The sequence below is a fragment of the Leptosomus discolor genome, chromosome 24 (assembly GCF_034619465.1).
Source record: "Leptosomus discolor isolate bLepDis1 chromosome 24, bLepDis1.hap2, whole genome shotgun sequence".
NCBI classification, from domain to species: domain Eukaryota; kingdom Metazoa; phylum Chordata; class Aves; order Leptosomiformes; family Leptosomidae; genus Leptosomus; species Leptosomus discolor.
In genome coordinates, this window is record NC_141414.1 from 3668929 (window position 1) to 3691223 (window position 22295).

Genomic DNA, 22295 nt, shown 5'->3' on the forward strand with positions numbered 1-22295 from the left:
GGCTCTGTAAAAATATTTTATTATAACTGACATTAAAAAGCACACCCTTCACTGTGGCTGCTGTGGGGCTGGGGGAGGGCAGGCACCCAAGGGGTCTTCATCCACACTCCCACCCCAGTGCAGATATTGCACCTCTGAGGATAACCCCAAGGACAAACAGACCAGGGATGCAGCAGCAACGCTGCACTCAAGCCTCCCCAGGGCTGCTCGGCAGTGCACCCCCAGTTGCAAAGCCAGGAGCTTCAGCAGAGGGCTGAAATGGTGCTGGGACAGACCTGTCCCGAGAAGTGACACTTCCCTTCTCGGTCCTGGACACAAGCTCCCCACGGGCCTGCTGCAGAGCAGGGGGGCTGCAGAGCAGGGGGGCTGCAGAGCAGGGGGGCACCAGGCCATCGGGGCCGGCTGGACGGGTGCCCCTGGAGGGTCCCTGCAGACCAGCGCAGCTCCCTCTCCCCTGTACAGTTCTGCAGATGGCCCCACGTGGCGTCTTCTTCGACCCCCAAAAACTCCTCTCTCTTTATTGCCCATTTCCCATCTGAGCCCCACATCCTGGGTCCAACACAGCCAATGCCTGACAGGGGGAGTTGCCTGCTCCTGAGCTTCTCAAGGTGCTGCTTCAAGCCTGACCAGCCCACGCCAACGCCTGAGCCCCCAACAGCAGATTCACAAGGGACTCTGCTGAGTGCCTCCCTGAAGAGCATAACGTTTGCTCTCTCCAAGTCCAGGGGAGCAAAGCTGCTGTCCCCTTTTCTCATTACACCAACAATTTTCAACTCAAGGGTTTCGTCAGCCCTGTGGGCAAGACCCTCCCATCACCGGTGACTCCTTCTCCATTCACGACCAGCAAGTCTAGGAGGGCATCTGGCCAAGCTGGCTCCCTGAGTGCTTGTGACAAGAAGTTCTCTCCCACACACTTCAGGAATTTCCCAGACCTGCTCGTCCCAGCAGCGCGGCCTTCCCAGCTGGTGCCTGGGAAGTTGAACTCCACCAGAAAAGAGCCGGACAATAGATCCAGAGATGTCTCCTGATGGCCTGGAGAGCAACTCCTTGGTGCTGGCATCCCGGCCGGGCCACGGGGAAGCAGACACCCACTACAGCATCTCCTTGGTTCTCCATCCCCGCAGTCGTCCCCCGGAGGCTCTCCCCCACAGCACCGCTGAGGGTAGGGCTGCACCGTCAAACCTCTCCCTCACATCTCGTGCGACACCTCCAGCTCCCCCTCGCCTGCCCTGCCCAGCCCTCCTGAACAGCCTGTAGCCTCCATCCCAGCCCTGCAGGCTGGGGACTCGTCCCACCAAGTGCCCCCAAGCCCAAGGACAGCCCAGCTCTGGGAAGGGATCAAGGCTTCCAGCCAAAGGCACCTGCAGCCCCTGGTACCTGCCTGGAGGGGCTGGGGGTCCCTCAGCCCCCCTTAACCCATTCCCTGCCCAGGAGGAGCTGGGGAGGTGGGCGGGGGTGGGGCAGAACCGCAGAGCCCCCACGTGCTGTCCTGCGAGTGGCTGGACAGTCATGACGTAACAATGGGAACCAGGACGCAGCCCCGTCTAACGCTCCCACCCCCCGGGCAACAGGCAGAAGGGACCATGGCACGGATGCGACAGTGGCTCCCAGCGCGTGGCTCCTGGGCCCCCGTGGCACCTCAACACCTTCAGACTTTTGTGGCACCCCAAACCTTCTATCCGCAAGGTAGGGACCGACCCCAACCCCTGCAGCCCGGGGACGCTCTGGGGGCAAGAGCGGAGGTGACCGCGGCCATCGCTCCTGTCTCTCTTCCAGGCGCAGCCAACCTGTGCCCACTGCCCGGGCAGCAGCAGCCTGGGCACCCCCGGTGTGGGGGGCACCCCCGGTGTGGGGGGCACCCCAGGTCCTGCAGACACCACCAGCTGCTGTCTGCTCTGGCACCTCAGCACCTTCGGCCCCTTTGGCATCCCCGACGCCCTGGCACTCCCAGCGTCCCCATCACGCTCGAGCCCCGGCCGTTTTGGCATGGCTGGGCATTCGTCCCTGCCCTCGCCTGGCTGAGGTGTGTCCAGGGAAGCCAACCTCCAGAGAATTTCCCAAATACCTGGGGCCATCTCTCCCGGTTCACCTCCTGGAAGCCAGTCTCCTCCCCGATTTGCAACCCCGTCCCGCCGGCACAGCAGCTCAGCCCACGGGGAGCGCCCCGGCCACCAACTCCCCACATGCCTGGCGCAGAGCCGGGGGACATCGGCCATGGGCACTGGCTGGGCAGGTGGCCTTGGAGGGTCCCTCCAGCCCACGCGACTCCTTCTCCCCCTTGCAGGTCTGCAGATGGCCCCAGGCGGCTGCGTCTTCGACCCCCGGCTCTTCCCCATGCAGCAGAGCAGCACCCTCCAGACTCTGCCAGCCACCGCCATGCTCGGCCACGGCGCTGCTTCTCTGCAGGCTGGTGCCCAGTGGGGTGCCACTGGCTGGGGGACCCCCCTGGCCTGGGCAGCCCCTGGCGCCCCCCAGGGCCAACTGCTCTACCTCACACCCTCCCAGCATCAGGGAAGAGCAGCGGCCCCAGCCCCGCTGACATCCATCCCTGGCCACCAGCTCATCATGGGGCAGCCTCCACAGGTCATCATCCCCAGCATGGCCACGCCCGCAGCGGCACCCTCGGGCAGCAACAACCCACCACGGCACAGAGACGTCCCCCCCAAACCCTCTGTGGCCCCCAAAAACGACCCCCCTGTGGACTTGACAGAGGAGGTTTCAGTGTCTGAGGAGATGCTTCTCCAAGAGGCCCTACGGCTCTTTGGTTGCTCCCTGGATGCATTGGAGGTCAGCCAGAACGGTCCCAGCAGCAGCCTCATGCCTGGGGACCCTGGTGACAACAGCAAGGAGGGGAGAGCGGTGGCCCCAGCCTCCCAAGAGCTGCCCCAGTCCACGCCTGGCTCTGAGGACATCGAGGGGCCCCCTGGACACGTGAACATCTCAGGCATGGTCACCGCCATGGGGCCATCCCCAGGAAGCAAGACGCCCCCAGGCAGTGACGTCCTTCTCAGCCCCTCTGCTGACCCCAACGACAAAGGCCCTGGGGACCCGGACGATGACACTGCAGTGCCTGAGCTGGTGCCTCTCGAAGACACCCCAACACTCTTCAGTTACCCCCTGGACATGGTGGCATGTAGCCAGGATGGTGCCAGCAGCAGCTCCATGCCCCAGCACCCTGAAGCCACTGGCGCAGGCAGCCCCCAGCAGGACTTGGCCTCGCTCGCGCTGCTGGAGGAGCTGCTCAGCCCTGATGAGATGCTCAGCATCCCTGAGACCAGCGAGGACTTCCTGAAGCTGGAAGAATTCATCCTGGGACTGGAGAGCCAGGAGCTGTGGGGGAACGTGGGGATGGACCTGCCCCCGTCCCAGCCTGCCCAGAAGATTCCCCCTGCAGAGAAGCGGGGGAAGAAGCGGACGAGGAGCAGCTCAGCAGAGCCCCCCAGCAAGCGCAGGGCTCGGGCAGCCAGCACAGGCATGGGACAGGGGGCATTAGAGCCACAGCGTGATCAAGATGACGGGGTGTATTTGAGAAGGTCCCAGTCGCTTTGATGGGACAGATTGTCTTGTTTTATCCTATTAAAATCTGCTTCTCCAGAACGGCTCCCTGCCTGTGTGGGAGGGGGAGGGAGCACAGGGGGCACGAGGAAATGGCACCCAAGAGGTGCAAATGTCCTGCTGAGCCCCAAATCAGAGCCAGCTAGTCCCAAAGTGCACCAAGGCCCCTGCAAGGCCAAGTCAATTGATTAATTCATCAGTGCTTTGCCAGATTAGTGACCCTGATACCCCTCAAAGAACTCCAGGGCCCTCGCTGGGACCAGATGCCTTTCTAGAGCAATCAGAGAGAGTAGATTTAGGTTGGACCTAAGGAAGAAATATCTTAAAGAAGGTGGTGAGACTTTGGCACAGGTTGCCCAGAAAACTTGGGGAACCCCATCATTAGAAGTGTTCAAAGTCATGTTGGATGGGGCTTTGAACAACACCATCTAGTGAAAGATGTCCTTTCCCATTGCAGAGGCTTGGAACTAGATTATTTTTTTCAAAGCCCTCTCCAACCCAAATCATTCCATAATTCATGAAAAGCCCCAGGACTGCCCCAGTGATAGCCCTCAGACTCCCTCCCACCACTCTGCAAACAGCACACCCACCCCAGACAGCCTAGGACTCCAAAGTTATCTGCAAAGACTTTTATTAGCCTCAAAGGATTAAAAAGTGGTCAAAACCCACAGCCAATGACTGCCGTGGGCCCTGGCTGTGCCACAAACAAGGCACCAGAGTTCCAATAAATAAGCAACGTCCCAGAACGGCACACAAGTGCTGTGCCCCCAGCCTTCCTGGCCTTCCCCTACCTCAGGAGGTTCAGACACACCTCGATGTGGGGTTGGACCTGGTCTCAGAGGCGGACAAGAAAGGCCAGGTTGAGGGCATCAGGGATGTGGAGCTCATCCAGGTGCAGGGGGGAGGCAGTGAAGGGCAGGTGCACAGGGAAGAGGTGGCTGGTGTCCACCAGGAGCTGGTTAGGTCCCCCTCCATACTGGTCCTGCAGCTGCTTCTGTGGGGACACAGTGCTCACATTCAGGGCTGCCCCACTGAGGGGGCCCATGCGGGACAGTTCCCCCCAGCACTACACGCCAGGTCCCACTTACCTCAACACTGCTGATGAAGCTGGAGCTGACGCGCTCCTCCAGCCCAACAGCCGGGGTGTAAGCTCGGAGGATCTTCACAACCTGGAGGAGACGGTGGGGACCATGAAGAGGGAAGGGCTGGGCACATCCAGACACCTCTAGGTATGGCGTGGTCCCCACCCCAGTGCATCCCTGGTGCACCCAGGGAAGCCAAGGACCCCCAGGATTGGATGAGTGCCCAGCAGGCAGCAAGCCCCAACCGCCCGCAGTACCTGTTGGGGTGAGAGCACCGTGCACAAACTGCAGAGAGCTCTGGCATCCTCCTCCGTCACCTTCTTCACCTGCAGCAGCTGGGCAGCCTGGACCAGGGGCTCCAGCACCTCGCGGGCCCCACTCTGCTGCAGCCCTTCTGCCCGCAGCCACTGCTCCAGCTGACTGATGTTGTACCTGCCAGGGAGAGCGGGTCAGGGGGAGGCACGGGCCATGCCCCAGCTCCCCCAGATCCACCCAGTCCTGCACCAGGGACTGACCTGAGCTGGATGCCGCAGCTCCAGGAGCATGTGTCCTTTCTCAGCAGCAGGTAGTTGAGGGTGGTGCCACTGACGAGGAAGAGGAGCTGGCGCAGCGCCTGGTGCCCCACACTGGGGGCCAGCCCATAACGGTCCAGCACTGCACGGAAGGAGCCCAACTGCTGCAGCAGCTCAGGCAGGGTGTGGGTAGGGGCTGCTGAGGACCGGCGGTGGCCAGGAGGGCAGGAGGAGGACAAGCCCTGTATGGGCTCGCTCTCCAGCATTGCGGCAACTAAGGGGTAGAAAAGGCTCGTCATAACGAGGCAGAGACCCTGCGTTGTACCTCAAGCAGCCAACACACTGCTCCTTGGCCCTGCGTCACAGCTGGGCCGATGGCACCTCCAGGACAGCTGGCCCAGGGGCTGGCGCTGCTCCAGGAGGCTGCAAAGTGGGGCATGGGGGAATAGAGCTCACCCCACAGTCCCCAGGGTGCTGAACCTACAGCCACCTCCTCCAAGCCAGGATGCCCAAGGAGCAGATGGTCTCTCATAGAAGGCCAACCCCCCCCCCCCCCCCCCCCCAGTTCAGAGCCTACCTTCCCCCTCTGGGTACAGCCTCTGTAACAGAGCAGGCCATTGGCACAGCTGAGCCCAGCGCTCCCTCCCTGAACCAGTACCCCATGAGCGCCCTGCAAGCCCCCCAAGCCCAGGCCATACCAATCATGGGTTTGAGGTGCTTCTCAGCCGTGCGGATGAGCTGCTGGTAGAGCTGGACAGCCAGGGCACCCAGACTGCGGCAGGAGTTCTGGGGGTCCAGGTTCTGCAGGCGATGCTCGTTCTGCCGCGCCGTGTTCCCCTGGCAGTAGCTCTGCAGGCAGAGGCTGGGTCAGAACCAGTTGTACCAGGGGACACAGCTACATCTCCAAGCAAGCATGGAGCAGTGTCAGTCTAGCACATCCCCACCTATCTGGGTGGGGGGGCAACGAGGACACAGCCCCAGTGGGGACAAACTCTATCCCCACTAAGCTCCCACCCTTCCGAGGGAGGTGGCAGACCCCCCCGCAGCCCAGCCCTACCTCATCCTGGCTGTACTGGCGCAGGCAGTTCAGGAGCCGGCAGGTGTTGGCAAGCCAGAGTGCCACCATGTCAAAGTCACCACTGTGCTTCTGCAGGAGGGCACAGAGAGCGCTGGGGTCAGCAGGGTTATGGCTGCGACAACGGCAAGCCCTCACGTCCCACGGGAGCTGCAGGGCAGCCACACAGAGCTAGCTACAGCCTGATGAGGGCGGGGGGGGGGTGTCCGAGCTCTCAGACCCTCCCTCAGCAGCCCTGCAGCACCCAGGGGCACCCCCCACCCCAGGAGATGCTCAGGCTGGACGCTGCAGTCGGGCACACGCTGTGCCCTGGGCAGGGTGGGGGGGCAGGTTGCAGCCCCAGTGCCACCCTCACCTTTGCCAGTGAAGCTTCTGCTCCTCAGCCCAACCCACGCCCCCAAGCCCAGCACCTTCATGACCCTTTTGATAGCGTTGATGGCTGCATCCAGAAGTGAGCGGGCCCGTGGCTCATCGCAGCAGTGGTCCGCATGCCGGAAGCAGAGGAAGAGGATGTAGGCTGGCAGGTCTGGGAGCGCCCCAGGGCTGCTCTGTGGTTTGTAGTCTGCAGGGAAAGCAGGACAGTTGGGTTCCAGGCAGCTGTGGAAAGCTGGTCCTGAGCCAGCAACACTGAAAGGATGATCTCACACAGAGGTTGGCAAGAAACCCTAGCAGGGACCAAGCTGGGGTAAAGAGCCCCATCTCTCCAAACCCTACCTGTGATAATGGCCTTGATAATGCGCCCTTCATCCTCCATCCTCCACGCTAGCATGGCCTGGGACAACCCAGCCGGGGATGGGACCATGGGGGACCAGGACAGGACCACAGCGGATGCTGCCAACTCCTGCGCTGGCCCAGTAGTCTCTCTTGTCACTGGGGGAGAAGAGCACAGGTCACATCCTGCTGTGTCCTGGGCTGTGGGACACAGATCAGGTCCCCTCAGCTCAGCCCAAGCCAATGATCCCCAGTATCTCTGTTTGGGGAGACTCTGCTCCCCTTGTTTGGACTGGGCGATGCTCCAGGCTGGTGACCCTCCAGCCAGCCCCATGCCTCCCTCCTGAGGAGGCACTTACCTGTGAGCTCCTGGATCTGCTTTGCATAGGCTCTCAGCTGCTTCTGGAGCTTCAGTGTGGTCCTCTCCTGTTTCTCCAGCTTCTGGGCCAGCTCCTGGGCAGGGACAGCCCCAGTAGGGCTCAGCCAGCCTCGCTCAGCTGGACACCCCCACCAGCACCCACTAAGTGGGAAGAGAGCTGCGGGGGGATGCAGCAAGGTATCCCACATTGCTGCAGCTTGCCGCAGGACAAAAGGGGTGGAAACCAGCCCCAAGCCCAGTCCTGCTTGCCCACCCTCTCCCCCTGCCTTACCCAGTTCTCCTCCTTGAGCTGCAGGACATGGTGCTGCAGCCCCTCCTGCCCCTGGTGCCGCTGCAGGTCCTGGATGAGGGCTGCCTGCTGCTGGCTCAGCTGCTTGAGTGAGCAGATGTTGAGGTGCAGCCCTTCTACCTCCTCCTCATGCTGCTGCTTCTCCTCCCGCAGCTGACTCGCCAGCAGCCTGCACACATACGCCCGGGGAAACTGAGGCACCAACCTCCTTCAGCTGCCACACCCCATCCGCTGGGGAGGCTGCTGAGGAGGTATTTCTCCCCTGAAGCCTCAGCGCTGGGAACCCTTTGCCCCCTGTCCCGGCACCCAGCACGGAGCAGCTGGGCTGGCAGAGCATCTCCCCTTGAACTGCACATGGGGAACAGGCTGCACCAGCCCTGCCCTCTTCGGAGGCTCCTGTTGAGCCTAGGACATCCAGTGGGGGTGCCTGTTTTCAGAGCAAGGTGGGATGCTCCAGTCCCCCTAGGAAAACACAGCTGGGTGGGCTGGGGAGAAGGGAAGCAGAGCCAGGGCCACCCCACACGCAGCTGGGCAGCGAGGGGCAGAGTGCCCTTGCTCTCCCAGCCCAGCTGGGGCTACAGTGTCCATAGCACGCGAGGAGGTGGCTGCTTCAAAGAGGATTTGCTGCTGCCTAGCACCACACCCTGCAGAGGCCAGGCAGCTGCAATCCAAGCCATGGCTGGCTACCACACCAGGGAAAGCCCCATGAGCAGCATGGATCCAGCAGCCCATTGCAGGGAAATCTGTCCTCAGCTGGGAACCATCTCCCATGGGATCACACTCACCTATTGGCAACCTGCACTGCATCATACGCATGCTTCAAGTCATCATCCACCGCCACCTTCTCGGGGCTCCTGCCCAGCCCCAGCAACTCAGCTATGTTCTGCAGGGAGAGGAGAGCAGGGTGAGGCCAGCCCCCCCAGCCTGGATCTGGCCCTGCTCACGGCAGTGGGACTCACCCTGCACTTGAGGAAGTCCAATGGTTTCCTCTCCTCCAGCTCCACGGGGGCCTTGGACCTTCGCAGCTCTTCTCTCGTCCGGGCCAGCTCCTCGTTAACAGCCTTGAGCCGCCCCAGGAGGAGAAGGTATGCCTTCTCGAAGGGATCCTGGCCCACACCGCTGTTCAGTGGCACCTCACGGCTGGGCTGGGGCTGTGGCCCCTCCGGCACTGGCTGCCAGTGCTCCTCCAGCCCCTGGGTGCAGAGACAAGGTTCGGGCACCAGCACTGGAACACCTGCAGACACCCCTCCCCGATGGGACCAGCTCCCAGCCAGGAGCCCCAGCGTACAGCTGTCCCCACAGCCAGGGGAAGGGACAATCCACTCATCACCCCCACCCCACTGTCCCCACCAGTGTCACCACTAGCCTCAGCTTGCTGGTCAGACCCATCTCGTGAGGGAGCTGTGGACATGGAGGACAAGTAGCTGCTCTCGGAGCCCAAGAAGCTCTCTGACGAAGGGGACCGTCTCAAGGTGCTTTGCTGGATGGGGAGAGAAGGACAAAGTTGTTCCCCTGCACCCCAAGCACCTGCTGGCACATCAGGAGGGGCAGAGCAGCAATAGCCTCAGGAGGATGCCTTGACTTGGGGATCCCCCACGCATGTGAGCTGGGAAGCCCAGTTCTCCCACAAAGGGTGCCCTGGACCAGCCAGCACTGCTGCTCCCCACAAGGAGCCAAAGGAGGGGTTGCCCTGAGCCTCCCTGTGTCCCTGCCAGCCCCTCACCCTGTGGAAGGCCACTTCATCCTGTAGGTTCTCATAGCCCTGCTCCAGGCGGGCATACTCCTGCACCAGGCTCTGGTAGCGGGCCCGCTCCTCCTCCAGCTCCTGCAGAAGCCCCTGGCTCTCCCGTGCCGCACGCTTGTGCTGCTCTGTGGGGACAGACACAGCAGGGATTGGGGGACAGACAAAGCCAGGACCCCTCTGCGAGGGGTCGTGCAGGAGCGCACCAAGCCTGCAGGACCCAGGGGAATGGGATGAGGGGCTCAGAGGGCCCCTTTTACCTTCCAGATCCTGTGACTGCTCCACTATGCGCTGGACCAGTGCATCCCTCTCCTCACCCAGCTGCAGCTTCATGGCTTCCACCTCTGCCAAGCGCTGTGGGAAAGCAGAGGAGCAGGTACAGCCACAGCCCTGCCTGAGGCCACTCCTGGCTGCCAGAGGTCTTCTCCAGGGACTACCCCACAGCATGAAGCTCAGCACGCTGCCAGGTCCCTGGAGAGCCCCGTGGAGCCCCAGCAGAGCAAGAACATCCCCCGGACAAACTGACCTGCCTGAGCTCCTCAACCTCCCGGTCCAGGCAGCTCTTCATGCTGTGCCTTTCCAGCTCAGCCAGCCGTTTCTGCAGCTGCTGGACCTGGGCATCGCGGGCTGCATCCTCCCGCAGCCGCTGCATCTCAGCCCGCAGCCGCTGCACCTCTTCAGCGTGGGCACTGTTCAGCCCCAAGAGCTGCTCCTCCAGCCGCTGCTTCTCCTGGGCCTTGGTTGGAGCACGTCAGACAGGTGGCCAGAAACAAAAGGCACATTCCCCACATGTCTCCCATCAGTAAAAGCCTGTGCATACTCAGGCTGCCCTTCTGCAGTGAACCTGGATACCCCATTTTCCACCCACCTCTTTGGGGCCCTGAGCCTCCGGCATTCACCTCAAGCAGAGCTCAGGCCTGGGAGAGCAGCTCTCTGTGACTTGCCATCCCACATGGACCCACGCACAAGCTTGGCCACGGCTTTACAGCCCATTACTCACCTCCAGACCAGCCCCAACAGCAGGATTTTCCAAGCCCTGCTTCCCCCAACCTCCAGAGACGGGATCACACCACACGAGCCCTCCCTCCCCCTCCACAGACACCCCCAGAAACGGAGTGGTGGCAGCCAAAGCAGAGACACTCACCCAGATGGTGACAGCAGACGCAGCCAGCAGGAGCGTGGTGGGACAACACGCCATGCCAGAACTGTTCCCAGCACACGACTGTGCCGCAAGGCTGCACCCAACCAAGCACCCAAGGGGGTGCCAAGCCCGTCCCCAGGGCCACCAGCCCCACATCCATAGGGAGCATCGAAAATCCAGGAATGACACCCAGATGCATGACTCCTGCCTGGGGACACGCGTCAGGCAGGGTTCAGCTCCCCCCTCCCAGGGCCAGGAGAGGACTGGAGACAAGGGCAGGCACGGTTTTGGCTGCACAGGGACTGGAGACAAGTGGTCAGCAACAAGCAGGTGCCCGGGGACACATGGAGGGCTGAAGCCAGCACCCACCTGCTCATCCAGCCTGCACTGCAGCTGGATCACCTTGATCTCCATGCCCTTGTGCAGCTGCTTGTAGTGCTCCACCGAGCGTGCCTCGACACGCAGCCGCCGCAGCTCCCGGCGTGCCCGCACCCGCCGGCGGCAGCACTGCAGGTAGACGACGGCCCTACGCAGGCGGGTGTAGCGGGTCCGGGCCAGCCAACCCCTGACAGCAGCCTGGATCACCACGGCTTTCTGGTGCCACACCATCTGCAGAAGGAGAGAGGGGGCAGTGGCACCATCAGCAGCACCAGCCCCCCTCCCCCGAGGTGGGATCAGGACACCCGCTGCCCTGCCAGGGTCCTACCTGTTGGTAAAGACGCCGGGCAAACATGCCCCGGGCAAAGGCTTGGATGGTGATGGCTGCCTGGCGTGTGCGGAGGTAGGAGCGCCGGGCCAGAACCATCCTCAGGGTCTTCTGCAGCAGCACAGCAGCCCTGGTCCTTCGCAGCATCCTGGCAAACCTGCGGGGAGGGCAGAGCGCTGGGCAGGGGGTGGCAAAGCCGGCGGGGACAGCAGAGCGCTGGGCAGGGGGTGGCAAAGCCGGCAGCCCAGCCCATGCCACGGGGACACCCAGGTCAAAGCCCAGGCAAGAGCCCGTACAACTGCCAGCTCACGCCAAAGGCTGAGCTCTGTCTCAGCTCATCGCAGCCCCCTCCAAGCCCCACGCCCTGCTCACCTCCGGGCCAGCATGCCCCGGGCATGGCGCTGCAGGCAGACTGCCGCAGCACGTGCCCGTCCAAAGCGCCTCCGTGCCAGCCAGCCCCGCAGGTGCCTCTGCAGCAGGGTGCAGGCTGCTCGCAGCCGCTGGTACCGCAGCTCCTCCAGGTGAGCCACTTGGCCAGCCCGGAAAAACACCTTGCTCTTCCCACACTTGTAGTTGCTGGAGTCCTGCGTGCAAGGGTGGAGTCAGTCCCAAGGACAAGGCACACCCCAGCCAGGCTTCCCCCAAGAGCGATGCTCCTCATGCCACCAATCTCCCCATCCAGCCTCCCTAGAGGCCGACTTCCTCCCCAGCTCACCCATTTCTGTACCCCACTGGGCACCCACACAGAGGGAGAAGCCTCTGCGAGGGATACTCTGGTACCGCAGCTGCACCCCCAGCCCCAGCAGGACCCTTACTTGGAGCAGTCTCTCAAGGGCCAGGCTGCAGATCTGCTTCTCATCGGTGACCATCAGCTCCTCTCTGCTCACCAGAGCCCTGTACCTCTCTAAGAACTCCTGGTATGTCCACCTGTGGGGGACAGAGCCCATCCCATCAGAGGTGCTGTGGCTGGAGAAGGCGGGGGGGAGCACCCAGGGTGCTGCTGAAACAGGGGGTTACCTGGAGGGGTAGCCTGAAGCACTGATTCGGATGGTCTCCAGGACCCCGCATGCTCGTAGCTGCTCCACTGCTCGCCTGGAGTCAAACCTGGGGCAAAGAGGGGCTGATCTAGGGTGGGTCCCAGCCAGACCAGCACACCCCAAGCTATGCGGGGCCAGGGCAAGAGGGACAGTAGTGCCCCACAGTGTCCCCAGCCCCTCCAGCCTCCCTGGCCAGGCACTCACACAAAGGGCTGCTTGTCATCGTTGGGTTTGATGCAGCGGATGTAGTGCGGTGTGGTGCTGCTCAGCACCTCCATCAGCCGCTTCAGGGAGGCTTTGAACTGCAGAGGACAAGGCAAGCGTGGTCAGGGCCAGAAAGCACATCCTGGGGCTTGTGGAAGTCCCCAGGCCAGGACACACATCAGCCCCATTGGGGCTACCTGGACCCCACTTGTTCAGGGCCAGCACACATCTCCCCACCCCCCCCCCCCCACACACACACCCCCCATACCTGGCTCGAGATGGACTTCTTGCTCTTTTGGCCACTGGGCAGCGATCTGCGGCTGAGGCGACCAGCCACCCTGGGCCCGCTGGACCTGCGGCCATCCCCTTCCTCCAGGAAGAGCTCAGCGAGCAGGGCAGACTGCAGAGAGCAGAGCTGTGAGAGCCAGGCAGACCCTGCAGCGGGCATCACCCAATACCCAGAGAGCCACCACCACCAGGAGACACAGCCCCAAGAGACCACAGGCTCCACAGAGGCCAGCCCAGTGCATGGTCCTCTGCCCTGCTACAGCCCAGATCTGCCAGATCCAGCTGTGTCCCTGCCTGCTGCTTCCCCCAGGAAAAGCTAGGTGCAAGCCACAGGCACCTGCCCAGGGGTGCTCAAGAGCCCTTCAAGATGTCCCTTACCTTCTGCCAGGGCCATGCAGGGTGGAAGAGAGAAGAAACAGCGTTACAGACCTGGAAGCAGCAGGACCCTCCAGCCCTCTCAGCAGGGCATGGCCAAGGTGTCCCCCAAGATGGGGAAGGCCAAGGCAGGGGAACGAGGTGGAGAACACCCACATCTCAGGGCTGTGCCAGCAGGCTGGCAGGGATTTACAGCTTACACTGTCAGTCCTCCCCAGCCCCAGGCTCCCAGGGCCACAAGCCGGCCAGGCTCTGCCTTACACAGCCCCTGCTCAGGGTGGCTCTCACCTTGCTGGCTCTCAGCAGCCCCACCAGCTCCTCAGGGACAGCATCCCTGTTCTTCTCCACAAAGCCATCGCACTGGTATTCCACCTGGCAGGAGACAAGGCAAGCACTGGCATTAGCCTGCAGCTTCCCAGACCAGTTTGGTGTGGGGCTCTGCTTGGACAGAGTCCAAGGCTTTTGGAAGAAGTCCTTGCAGGAGTCAGGCAGCGTGGCCACCACCAGCTCTAGCTCCTGCCCTGCTGCAAGGCTACTGATGGGAACCATCACAGCCAGAGTTTCCATATTTTTACCCTCAGTTAAAGAGTTGCAGCCCAGCACTTTGCAGCAGCAGAGCCAGCAGGACCCAATTCCCAGCCTGGGAGGTGCAGACAGCTGCCACAGCCACTGGGGACAGTGGGAGGCTGCAGGAGCTGCCACCACCAGCTCTAGACGCAGCAGGCTGGGTGCCCATCGGTGCAGAGCCACTGCTGAGCCCTCCCTGCCCAGGGCTGTACTGCCACAGCTTTCCCTACCTTGCCAGCAAAGTGGCAGATAACAAAAGCATCCGCAGGCCTCTTGGGCTTCTGGAAGTGAGAGCTGCTGAGGTGGGTCTGGTAAAGCTTCTGGGCCCAGCTCCCATCATTGCCTTGGGGCATCTGAAAGGCAAATGGGTCAGAAGGGCAGCAGGGGGGCTCTGGGTAGCCATGGCAGGCCGATACCAGCACCCCTTTTGCCCACCTTGCACTCCTCATTCAGTAGGTCCAGGATGCCAAGCCGGCCCTCGATGAGCTCAATGCATGGCTGGTTGTCACAGAAGTCAACAAAGACCCAAGGGATCTCCTCGGTCACATACTCCTCCTGCTCCAGCTTGAAGACGTGCTGAAGGGCAGGGAGAACAGAGCAGCGCTGAACCAGGAGAGGACAAAGGTGGCCAAGCCACCAGGCAGGCTGCAGACAGTTTCCATAAAGACACCCAAGCCGCCCTTCTCCAGGAGCAGGAGCACTTTAGGAGAAACGAGAGGACTGTGCCCAGCTCCAGCAGCCCCCCAGAGCCCCGTGTTCGCAGGCACTGAAGCACCAGCCACATGCAAGGTGGAGAGCACCAAAAGCAACAGCGCAGCAGGGACCTGCAGGGCCCACGCTCACTAGCTCCCAGCAAGGAGACACATCTGGGCAATACCCACCAGGTTGAAGAGCTGCTGCAGCTTCTCATTGGCATAGTTGATGCAGAACTGCTCAAAGCTGTTGAGCTCAAACATCTCAAACCTGAGGGCAGCAGAGACCTGTCTGAGGGAACTGCTGGGCAGAGCCACCCCAGCCAGCCACCAGCTCCAGGCACAGCCACCCAACTGGCCCCAGTGCAGGGAACTGTCCCAGCTGGAGCAGTTGGTGGCTGCAGACCCGCAGCCACAGCTGATGCAGGAGCAGGACCATGCTCTTCCAGGAAGCCTGGGAAAGGGGAGCTGCTCTTACCCGTAAATGTCCAGGATGCCAATGGAGGTACGGTGGCCCTCCGCTGACCTCAGAGCACGGTTGACCCTGCTCACCATCCACCTGAAGACCTGCCCGTACATATACTTGGCCAGGGCATCCCGGGAGTCAAGCGCCTGCTGCCTGGAGAGGGGCTTCAGGTAGGTCTCCCCAGCAGTGACCAACTTGCGGTGGCAGAGCCAGCGCGCCACCTGCGATGCCTCAACACCCAGCAGGGCGCAGAACAGCCCCAGGGCCTGGTCAGCAGGCTGCAAAGGGACAGACCCTGTCACCTGGTGTGGCTGAGGTGTGGCTCCTGCAGCCAGCGCAGCTCAGGGCTCGGTTTGGGATGCAGGGTGCGAGCTCTCGCCCACCTCCACGAAGCAGCCATCCCCACGGCGGTCCCTCCCTCTCACCACGATGTTGCCCAGGTGCAGGATGGCAGCCAGGGTGCTGAATAGCTCCAGCTGCTCAGCCTCAGGGATGCCTACGGGCACAGCACAGGCATGAGGGACTCCGCAGGCTCCCCCCACACCATGCTGGTCTGTGTGTCCGTGTCCCCCCCCCCCCCCCCGCCCCAGCATTGCACAAACCAGAAGGGTGGGAAGAGCCAGTAGACAGCTGAGCTCCCCAGCACTGGGATGTCTGGCACCAGCACTCCTACACCAGCATCAGGGTGAGGGCAGTGGGACAACCAGCCCTGGGGACCAGCCCTGCCCACCCTCTCCCCACCCAGGACGGTACCCAGGAGCGAGAAGGCATGGCGCGTGCTGTCCAAGTCGGCTGCATCGTCGGTGCTCTGGCCAGCAGTGCACTGGCCCTGGCAGGTGTAGTGGAAGGACTCTGCCCCACCTGTGGGCGAGATGTGTCAGGCTGTGAACCAGCACCACTCGCCCCACAGGGACCACCCTTCTCCCACCCCCTGGGGAACCCGGCAGCAGCAGAGCCTCCCCCCAGCACCCAGCTGGGGAGAGCTGGAAGACCTGGCACTGCCCAGCGTGGGACAGGCTGGCAGCAAGCTGTGCCCTGGGGGGGACATGGGGACACTCACAGAGACCCAAGCCCTGGAGCTCGGGCAGGGTGGCAGAGGCACAGAGCTGGTAGAAGATGTGGTAGTTCCTCTCTGCTTTTGCCTGTAGGTGAGCAAGGAAATCACCGAGAAGCCAGGTCAGCTTGAGCCACCCTGCTCCCCGGCAGCAGTGCTGCAGCCCCAGATTTGGGCATGAGGGACACCTTCCCCTCTCCCAGCTCAACCCTGCAGCACCGGTGTTGCTTCTGTAGGGGATGCCCAGGAGAAACACCCTCCTGCACCAAAGACTGGGGCTCCCACTCAGCCCTATCCCCATGGCACCCCAGAGACCCACCTGGAAGGTGACACGGGACTTCTCCAGCAGGTAGGTTTTGATGGTGGCCCCTGTGACATGCACTTGGCTGAAGCCAATCTCGATGTACTTCCCAAAGCGGCTGCTATTGTCATTCCTCGTTGTCTTTGCATTCCCAAAGGCCTGGTGAGGAAGGAGGGCAGGAGGTTTCAGCTGCACCCAGATCTCCAGGTGCTATGGACAAGTTCAGTCCCTGCCACCCATTTTACAGGGCGGGGAAACAGACACGGCATCGCATGAGGGATACAGGCCATGAGGAGCAGAGAGAGAGCCTGGAAGGACACCCCAGCTATCCCCCTGGGGACCCACCTCCATGAGGGGGCTGGAGGCCAGCACCTTCTCCTCCATGCTGGAGTCACACAGGCAGCCCCCGACGGTGGTGAAGTATCTCATGGCATACTTGGCCGACGCAGTCTTCCCCGCGCCTGACTCACCACTGATGATGAGGGACTGGTTCTTCCCAAACCTGCCGGAGAAGGATGTGAGCTGGGGACAGCCCTTCCCCACTGCATCCCCGGGGATGCTCCCATGCGATGTTCTCACCTCCCCATCTGCTTGTATGCCTCCTCCGCCAGAGCAAAGATGTGGGGATCCATGTCCCCCATTTCACGGCCTCTGTAGGCGTAAATCACCTCCTCCTCATAGATGGGCAACGGCTTGTAGGGGTTGATAGCGACGAGGACGATACCTGGCGGAAGAAGGCTGTGCAAAGGGCAGGGGCAGGAGGGGCACCTGTCCCAGGGACAGGGCAGGGGCTGGGGAGCAGGAGGGGTGCGCGGGGCTCACCGCAGTAGGTGTAGATGGCGTTGGCCTCCAGGAAGCGCCGGCGGAGCGAATGCAGCACAGCCGGCTCGTGCAGGTAGCTCAGGGCCACCAGGTCATCGGCACCCGAGAGGCAGTCAGGATTGCAGGGAGGCGGCAGCTGCAACTCGATGGGGTAGGCCAGCGCCTGCGGGGATGGAGATGGAGCTGGGCAAGTGCTGAGCGGGGTCAGCTGGCCCCACAAAGGTGGGATGGGTCTGGGGGGAGCAGCGCTGCAAGAGGGATGCTGTCTGCAGGCCATGCTCGGGCTGTTAGCCACCAGGAATCACAGCCCAGTCAGCACAGTGAGCTGAGCTGGAGGCCTTCTGGGAAGTCAGGCAGGAGCAGGCAGCAAGGACCAGTTCACCAGGCAGTCAGGGGACACAGGGCACGGTGAGCCAGACACGGCAAGAGTGGTCTGGGCTCCTGCTCAGACACCAGATGGGACACACCCAGGCAATGTTTGTGCCTCTCCACACCCTGCTGAGGAGGCCCAGGCTGGTTTGGGGGTGCAGAGGTGAACTCTCCCATCTGGGGATGCCCGACCATGTGGCAAGCACAGGAGGGACCTGCTGGGCTGCCCAGCTCCAGCCTTACCGAGCCATTTTCCAGGCGGAGGTGGAGAATGGAGTCTCCTTCCTTGTAGCTTCTGGTTATTTCTGCCACCCTCCAGACTTCAACACAGTCAGGGATCCACACCCGGGCACCCTACGGGGACACAGGAGGGTGAGGAGCCCTGCAGAGAGCCATGGCCAAGAGACAGGGAAAGCACTTGGCCACCAGCCTCCAAACAAAGCCCTCCCCATGGCTCTCACTTCAGACAGTCACCCCAGTGCTCAGCATCACTGTAGTGGGGCAAGCCATGGGACCCAGCACCCTGCTAGGTGCCCCCACAGCCCCTTGGCTCCTGCAGGCAGGGTTCTACCCAGCTGCTCTCCAGATGTGCAGGAAGGTGCCTTCGCTGGAGCCCCGCTTCTCCCCAGCTCTGCCCACCCCAGGAAGGTCAGCACCCGTCCTGCCCTGGCATGGGGCAGGGGGCCTGTCTCTGCCCCACCCAGAGGCTGCAATCACGCCTGCTGCTGCAGGGAAGGTTTCTGGAACTACAGAAGGTGCTGAGCACCAGCATACACCAGTATGATGCTGGTTTGGCTGGGCAGAGATACCAGGCTGGAGAGCAGACACGTGCAGCACAGACCCTTCACTAACTGCTGAGCGGATCCAGACGCCGTCACCAGCTCTGCAGACCCAGCTACAGGCCAGAGCACAGGAAAAGAGATAAGAAAAAAATCACCCCATGCCCTTTTCATCCCCCCAAATTTACAGCTCCCTGGCTGCAGCAGGCAGATTTGTGCAAGGGACCAGCTGGCACCCATGGGACCAGTGCTCTCTCTCTGCTGGAGGCTGCTGCCAGCCTCAGTTTCCCCTCTGCAGACAGCAGGTGCTGATGAAGGCACAGTTCTGCAGCATGGTGAGCCCTGGCTTCCCCCTGCAGCCAGACCCAAGCGTTAACACCTCCCTCATGCCTCGGAAAAAGCCTCTTTGGAGCCACCCTGCAAGGAGCAGGATCCCACACTCAGCACAAGCGAAGCAGCACAACATCATGGGAGTAAAGATCTAAAAACTGGGCTAAAACCCCCTCAAAACCTGCTGCAGGCACTCCATCAACTGGCAAGAGGGTGAATACTCAGCCCCAAGCTGGCACAGGGTGACCTGTGCTTCCAGGCCGGGGAACAGCAGCTCCTGCTGCCCCCGCTCCTGGCATGGGTGCCTGCAGCCCCGAGCTGTCAGACATTGTCTCAGCAGCTTCTGCCAGACTGCGGGGAACAGGGGCTGCTTCCAGGGGGCCGGTGCCTTCTGGCTGCTCTGAGCAGGCAGAGGTGAGGCCATATTGCGAGCTCAATAAGGGGGCAGGGGGGCTGTACTGGTTGCAGCTTCGCTCTCAGGCTGAGATGGGAGAGTGTCTCCGTTTCCACCAGCGGCTCCGGGAGCTATTGCAGAGCAGCCACAGGGCTCGAACACATCACGCTCCCACCCCAGCGGGCTGGGGCCAGCCTCTTGCTAGAAACCAGGGCCTGAAAAACCATCCCGGTCTCGCTGATTTTGCAAATCCAGCGAACTTGGCTTGCAGCGAGGGTTTCCAGGTCTGCCGTGTGCAAAGCACATGTGTTGATGCATCACGAAAGTTGATCAAACAAGCGCTGGACAGGCTGGAAGTCTGGGGAGGGGGGCAGGAAGGGGCTGAACTTCGGGTTCACATCCAAGGAGTCCTCAGAAGACTGAGCGTCTGACTTCACAGCTGAAGTGAAGAGGGAAGGAAGGGGACCGGGTTGCTGGGGCTGCTCAGCAGAGGAGCAGCAGCAGGAAGCCATTATCTTTTATGAGCAGTAACCGCTGGGGGGAGCAAAAATTGCACGATACACAGTTTCCCGGCAAGGCACTAACGGATTTTAGTGTGAAATCACAGCCGGACAAAAGAGCATCCCTGCTAGCGCGCCCAGCTCGCCTCCCAAGGAACACCAGGGCGGTGCTGGAGCAGGCACAAGCTGGGAAAGCTGGGACGGAACCTCAGGGCCTCCCCCCTCCCCCCCCCGGGGCACTTGGCCAAGTCGGTCGCGCAGTCGCTTTGGTCCCAACCCGGTTGGCAGTTTGGGACAAGGCAACACAAGAGGCCTTAAGCACAGAAACCCTCCTCGCTTCGCCCGCGGTGGCGCCTCAAACACGCCACGATGGTGGAGGCTGCACCTCTGACCCCTGCAGAAATATCAGTGCCCTCCAGCCCCACAGCCTCATGTCGTACACCCAGGGAGAAAGGACCGCATTTTAGGTCTGCCCTGCAGCCACAGTGATCATTTTTGATACGGAGCAGCAAAAGTAAGAAGCAAGAGCCTGTCCTGCTGCCTGCTCACAGCAGCAGAGCCCTCGATGGGCAGAGCTGGACCAAGGGGGGGTGCAGGAGGTGAAAGCAGCCAGGCTGGTTGGGCAAGAAGCAGGACCGACGGGTGCCCAGGCAGCCCCAAACCCTTCTCACCTCCAACGAGCACCCCTGCGAGGTGCTGGGCTTGCCGGGCCACGGGCCCCTGCGTGTCAGGGAGCCCCATGAGCAGCCTGGCTGGGGGGCAGCGCCCAGGCAGGGCGGGCAGCCCCTTGGCTGGACCCACGGGTGACGCACCACCAGGCACCCCGCACCCCACGAGGTACCACCAAGGCGGGCGCTGGTGGGGAGGTGACCCCGGGTGACACCCAGGCCACAGCACCTGCAGCCACCCGGTGTGCTGAGCCCCGGGGGGAGGCGCTGAGCCCCGGGGGGAGGCACAGAGCCCCCACCCAGGTCTGCAACGAGCACCCCAGACCCGCGGGCAGGGACCCCCAGACCCGCGGGCAGGGACCCCCAGACTCCCCCCCCGCAGCACCCCGGGCCGCCTCACCTGCGCGTAGGGGTCCCCCGCGGCCATGGCGCCCCCCCCCCGCTGCTGGCAGCACTCCCCCCCCGCCGCCCGCAGCCCCTTTATGGCCGCTAATTGCCTCTAATTGGAGGGGGGGGGGGGGGGGGGATTACGGGACCCCGCCCGGCTCCGCCTCCCGTTCCGCCCCACAGCCCCTCCCTGGGCCAGAGGAGCTCCTGGGGGGGCGCTGGGACTGCGGCACCCCAAGATCCCTCCCAGCTTGGGCACCCCGAGGGCCCTCTGTGTGGCGCACCTCTAGACCAACTCATTTGGGACACCCCGAGAATCCCCAGGACCCCACTTGGGACATCCTGAGAAGCCTTATCTGGGAATCCTCGCCCTGCCCAGGACACCCCAAACTCCCCCCCCCCTGCCTGGGACACCCCAAGAGCCCATCGAGGGCACCCAAAGACACCTCCTATCTAGGACACCCCAAAACTGCCCTCATCCAGGGCACCCTGGGCCACCCTGGGCCCTGATCACACGCACCCCAGCTCCCCCATGCCACCACAGGGCACTCCAAGCACCCCCATGCCACCACGCCCCCCCCCCGGCACAGGCCCCCAGTCCCCTCGTTACAGAGAAACCCCGGTGACGATAAAAACCTGTGGCCATGGCACCGGCACTGTGCCGACAGCTGCCTGTGGGTGCTGCTGCCCACGGGTCCCCATGGGTGCCACCATCTGTGGGTGCCACTGCCCACGGGTGCCACTGTTTCTGGGTCCCCATGGCCCACGAGTGCCACCGTCTGTGGGTCCCTAGGCTGTAGGTGCCACTCTCCATGGGTGCTGCTGCCTGGGGGTCCCTGTTGCCTGTGGCTCCCCACTGCCCACGGCTCCCCACTGCCCACGGGTGTTGCTGCCTGTGGGTCCCTGCTGTCCCTGCATGCCCGCGGTGGCCCGGCCAGCCCCGCAGAGCCAGGATAGAGTCCTGCAGAGGTGGCTGCTGGTGGGGGCAGTAGGGGACAGAGCGACAAGGGGACCCCCAAGCAGAGCGAGGAGTGGGGGACAGCGAGCAGCGCCGCCTTGCCGGGAGCAGGAGCCCCCGTGGGGACAAGGAGAAGGCCAGATCCAGAGCAGGGTCACCTGGCCTGGACAGGACAAATCCAGCTGTCGAGAGGAGGCAGATGTCCCCGTCAGTTCCTGCTCCTGCCCCAAGCACCCAAGCTGGCACCCGATTTTTTTCCCAGCTGGCTCTGTCGAGCCTCAGCAGCCCTGCCGTGCCACCCCGGAGCTGGTGCAGGTGCCAAAGCCACCCCAGAGGGTGCCAGCTCCGCTGACCCAGCGCACTTGAGCGGATTAGCACAACACGGCAAGCGGGGCGATGAAAATTGCCCTTCCTCCACTCCCCCCCCCCCAAAAAAAAAAAAAAAAGCGAGCACATTCTGCACTAGGGAACACACAAAGCCATTTTCTGATGAAAAAAGTAACGAACCCCTAATTGCCCGAGGGCTGTCAGCAGCATGTGGCTCATTAACGAATCACGTAGGCGGGCAGACACAGACTGGAGCTCCATTAATAGCTGAGCTTTCAGCCGGGGAGAAAAGAGGTACCCAGGCAGCCTTTCGGCAGCTACCGCTCCCCAAAGGGGCCGAGGGCACTTTCCGAGAGCCCCAGCACGGCCGGGGAGAGCTGCGGCAGCCCCAGCGCGGCGAGGCGGCAAAACCACGCTGCCGTCGCCCGGTGCTGGTTGGCACCCAGGGCAGCAGCGAGGCCCCGGGGTGCTGGAGGGCTGCGTGGTCCCCGTCACCCCAACATCGAGCCCTGGCGGCCCCAGGGAGTCACGGCTCGGCCGCGGGGCTCGCAGGAGGGTCCGTGCCCCTGGCACGTGGGAAGCGGAG

At 62.8% G+C, this 22295-nt stretch overlaps 1 protein-coding gene across 1 annotated transcript; it reads right to left on the reverse strand.

The window, feature by feature from the left end:
• Positions 1 to 4390: 4390 nt before the first annotated feature.
• On the reverse strand, positions 4391 to 18899 carry LOC104343212 (unconventional myosin-Vb-like). The gene is made up of 37 exons (XM_086477737.1): positions 18657 to 18899; positions 17610 to 17720; positions 16998 to 17160; positions 16755 to 16899; positions 16521 to 16677; positions 16194 to 16334; positions 15881 to 15962; positions 15574 to 15681; positions 15204 to 15316; positions 14833 to 15098; positions 14544 to 14625; positions 14098 to 14238; positions 13893 to 14015; positions 13384 to 13467; positions 12701 to 12832; positions 12433 to 12530; positions 12209 to 12295; positions 12007 to 12118; positions 11564 to 11775; positions 11192 to 11348; positions 10855 to 11094; positions 9871 to 10080; positions 9605 to 9698; positions 9327 to 9472; positions 8892 to 9083; positions 8563 to 8796; positions 8389 to 8486; positions 7586 to 7772; positions 7295 to 7388; positions 6939 to 7094; positions 6635 to 6786; positions 6207 to 6296; positions 5848 to 5998; positions 5153 to 5423; positions 4895 to 5069; positions 4644 to 4724; positions 4391 to 4549 (listed from the first exon to the last, which is right to left on the reverse strand). The coding sequence occupies exons 1-37, from the start codon at positions 18897 to 18899 to the stop codon at positions 4391 to 4393; spliced, it is 5487 nt and encodes a 1828-aa protein (XP_086333863.1).
• Positions 18900 to 22295: the final 3396 nt, after the last annotated feature.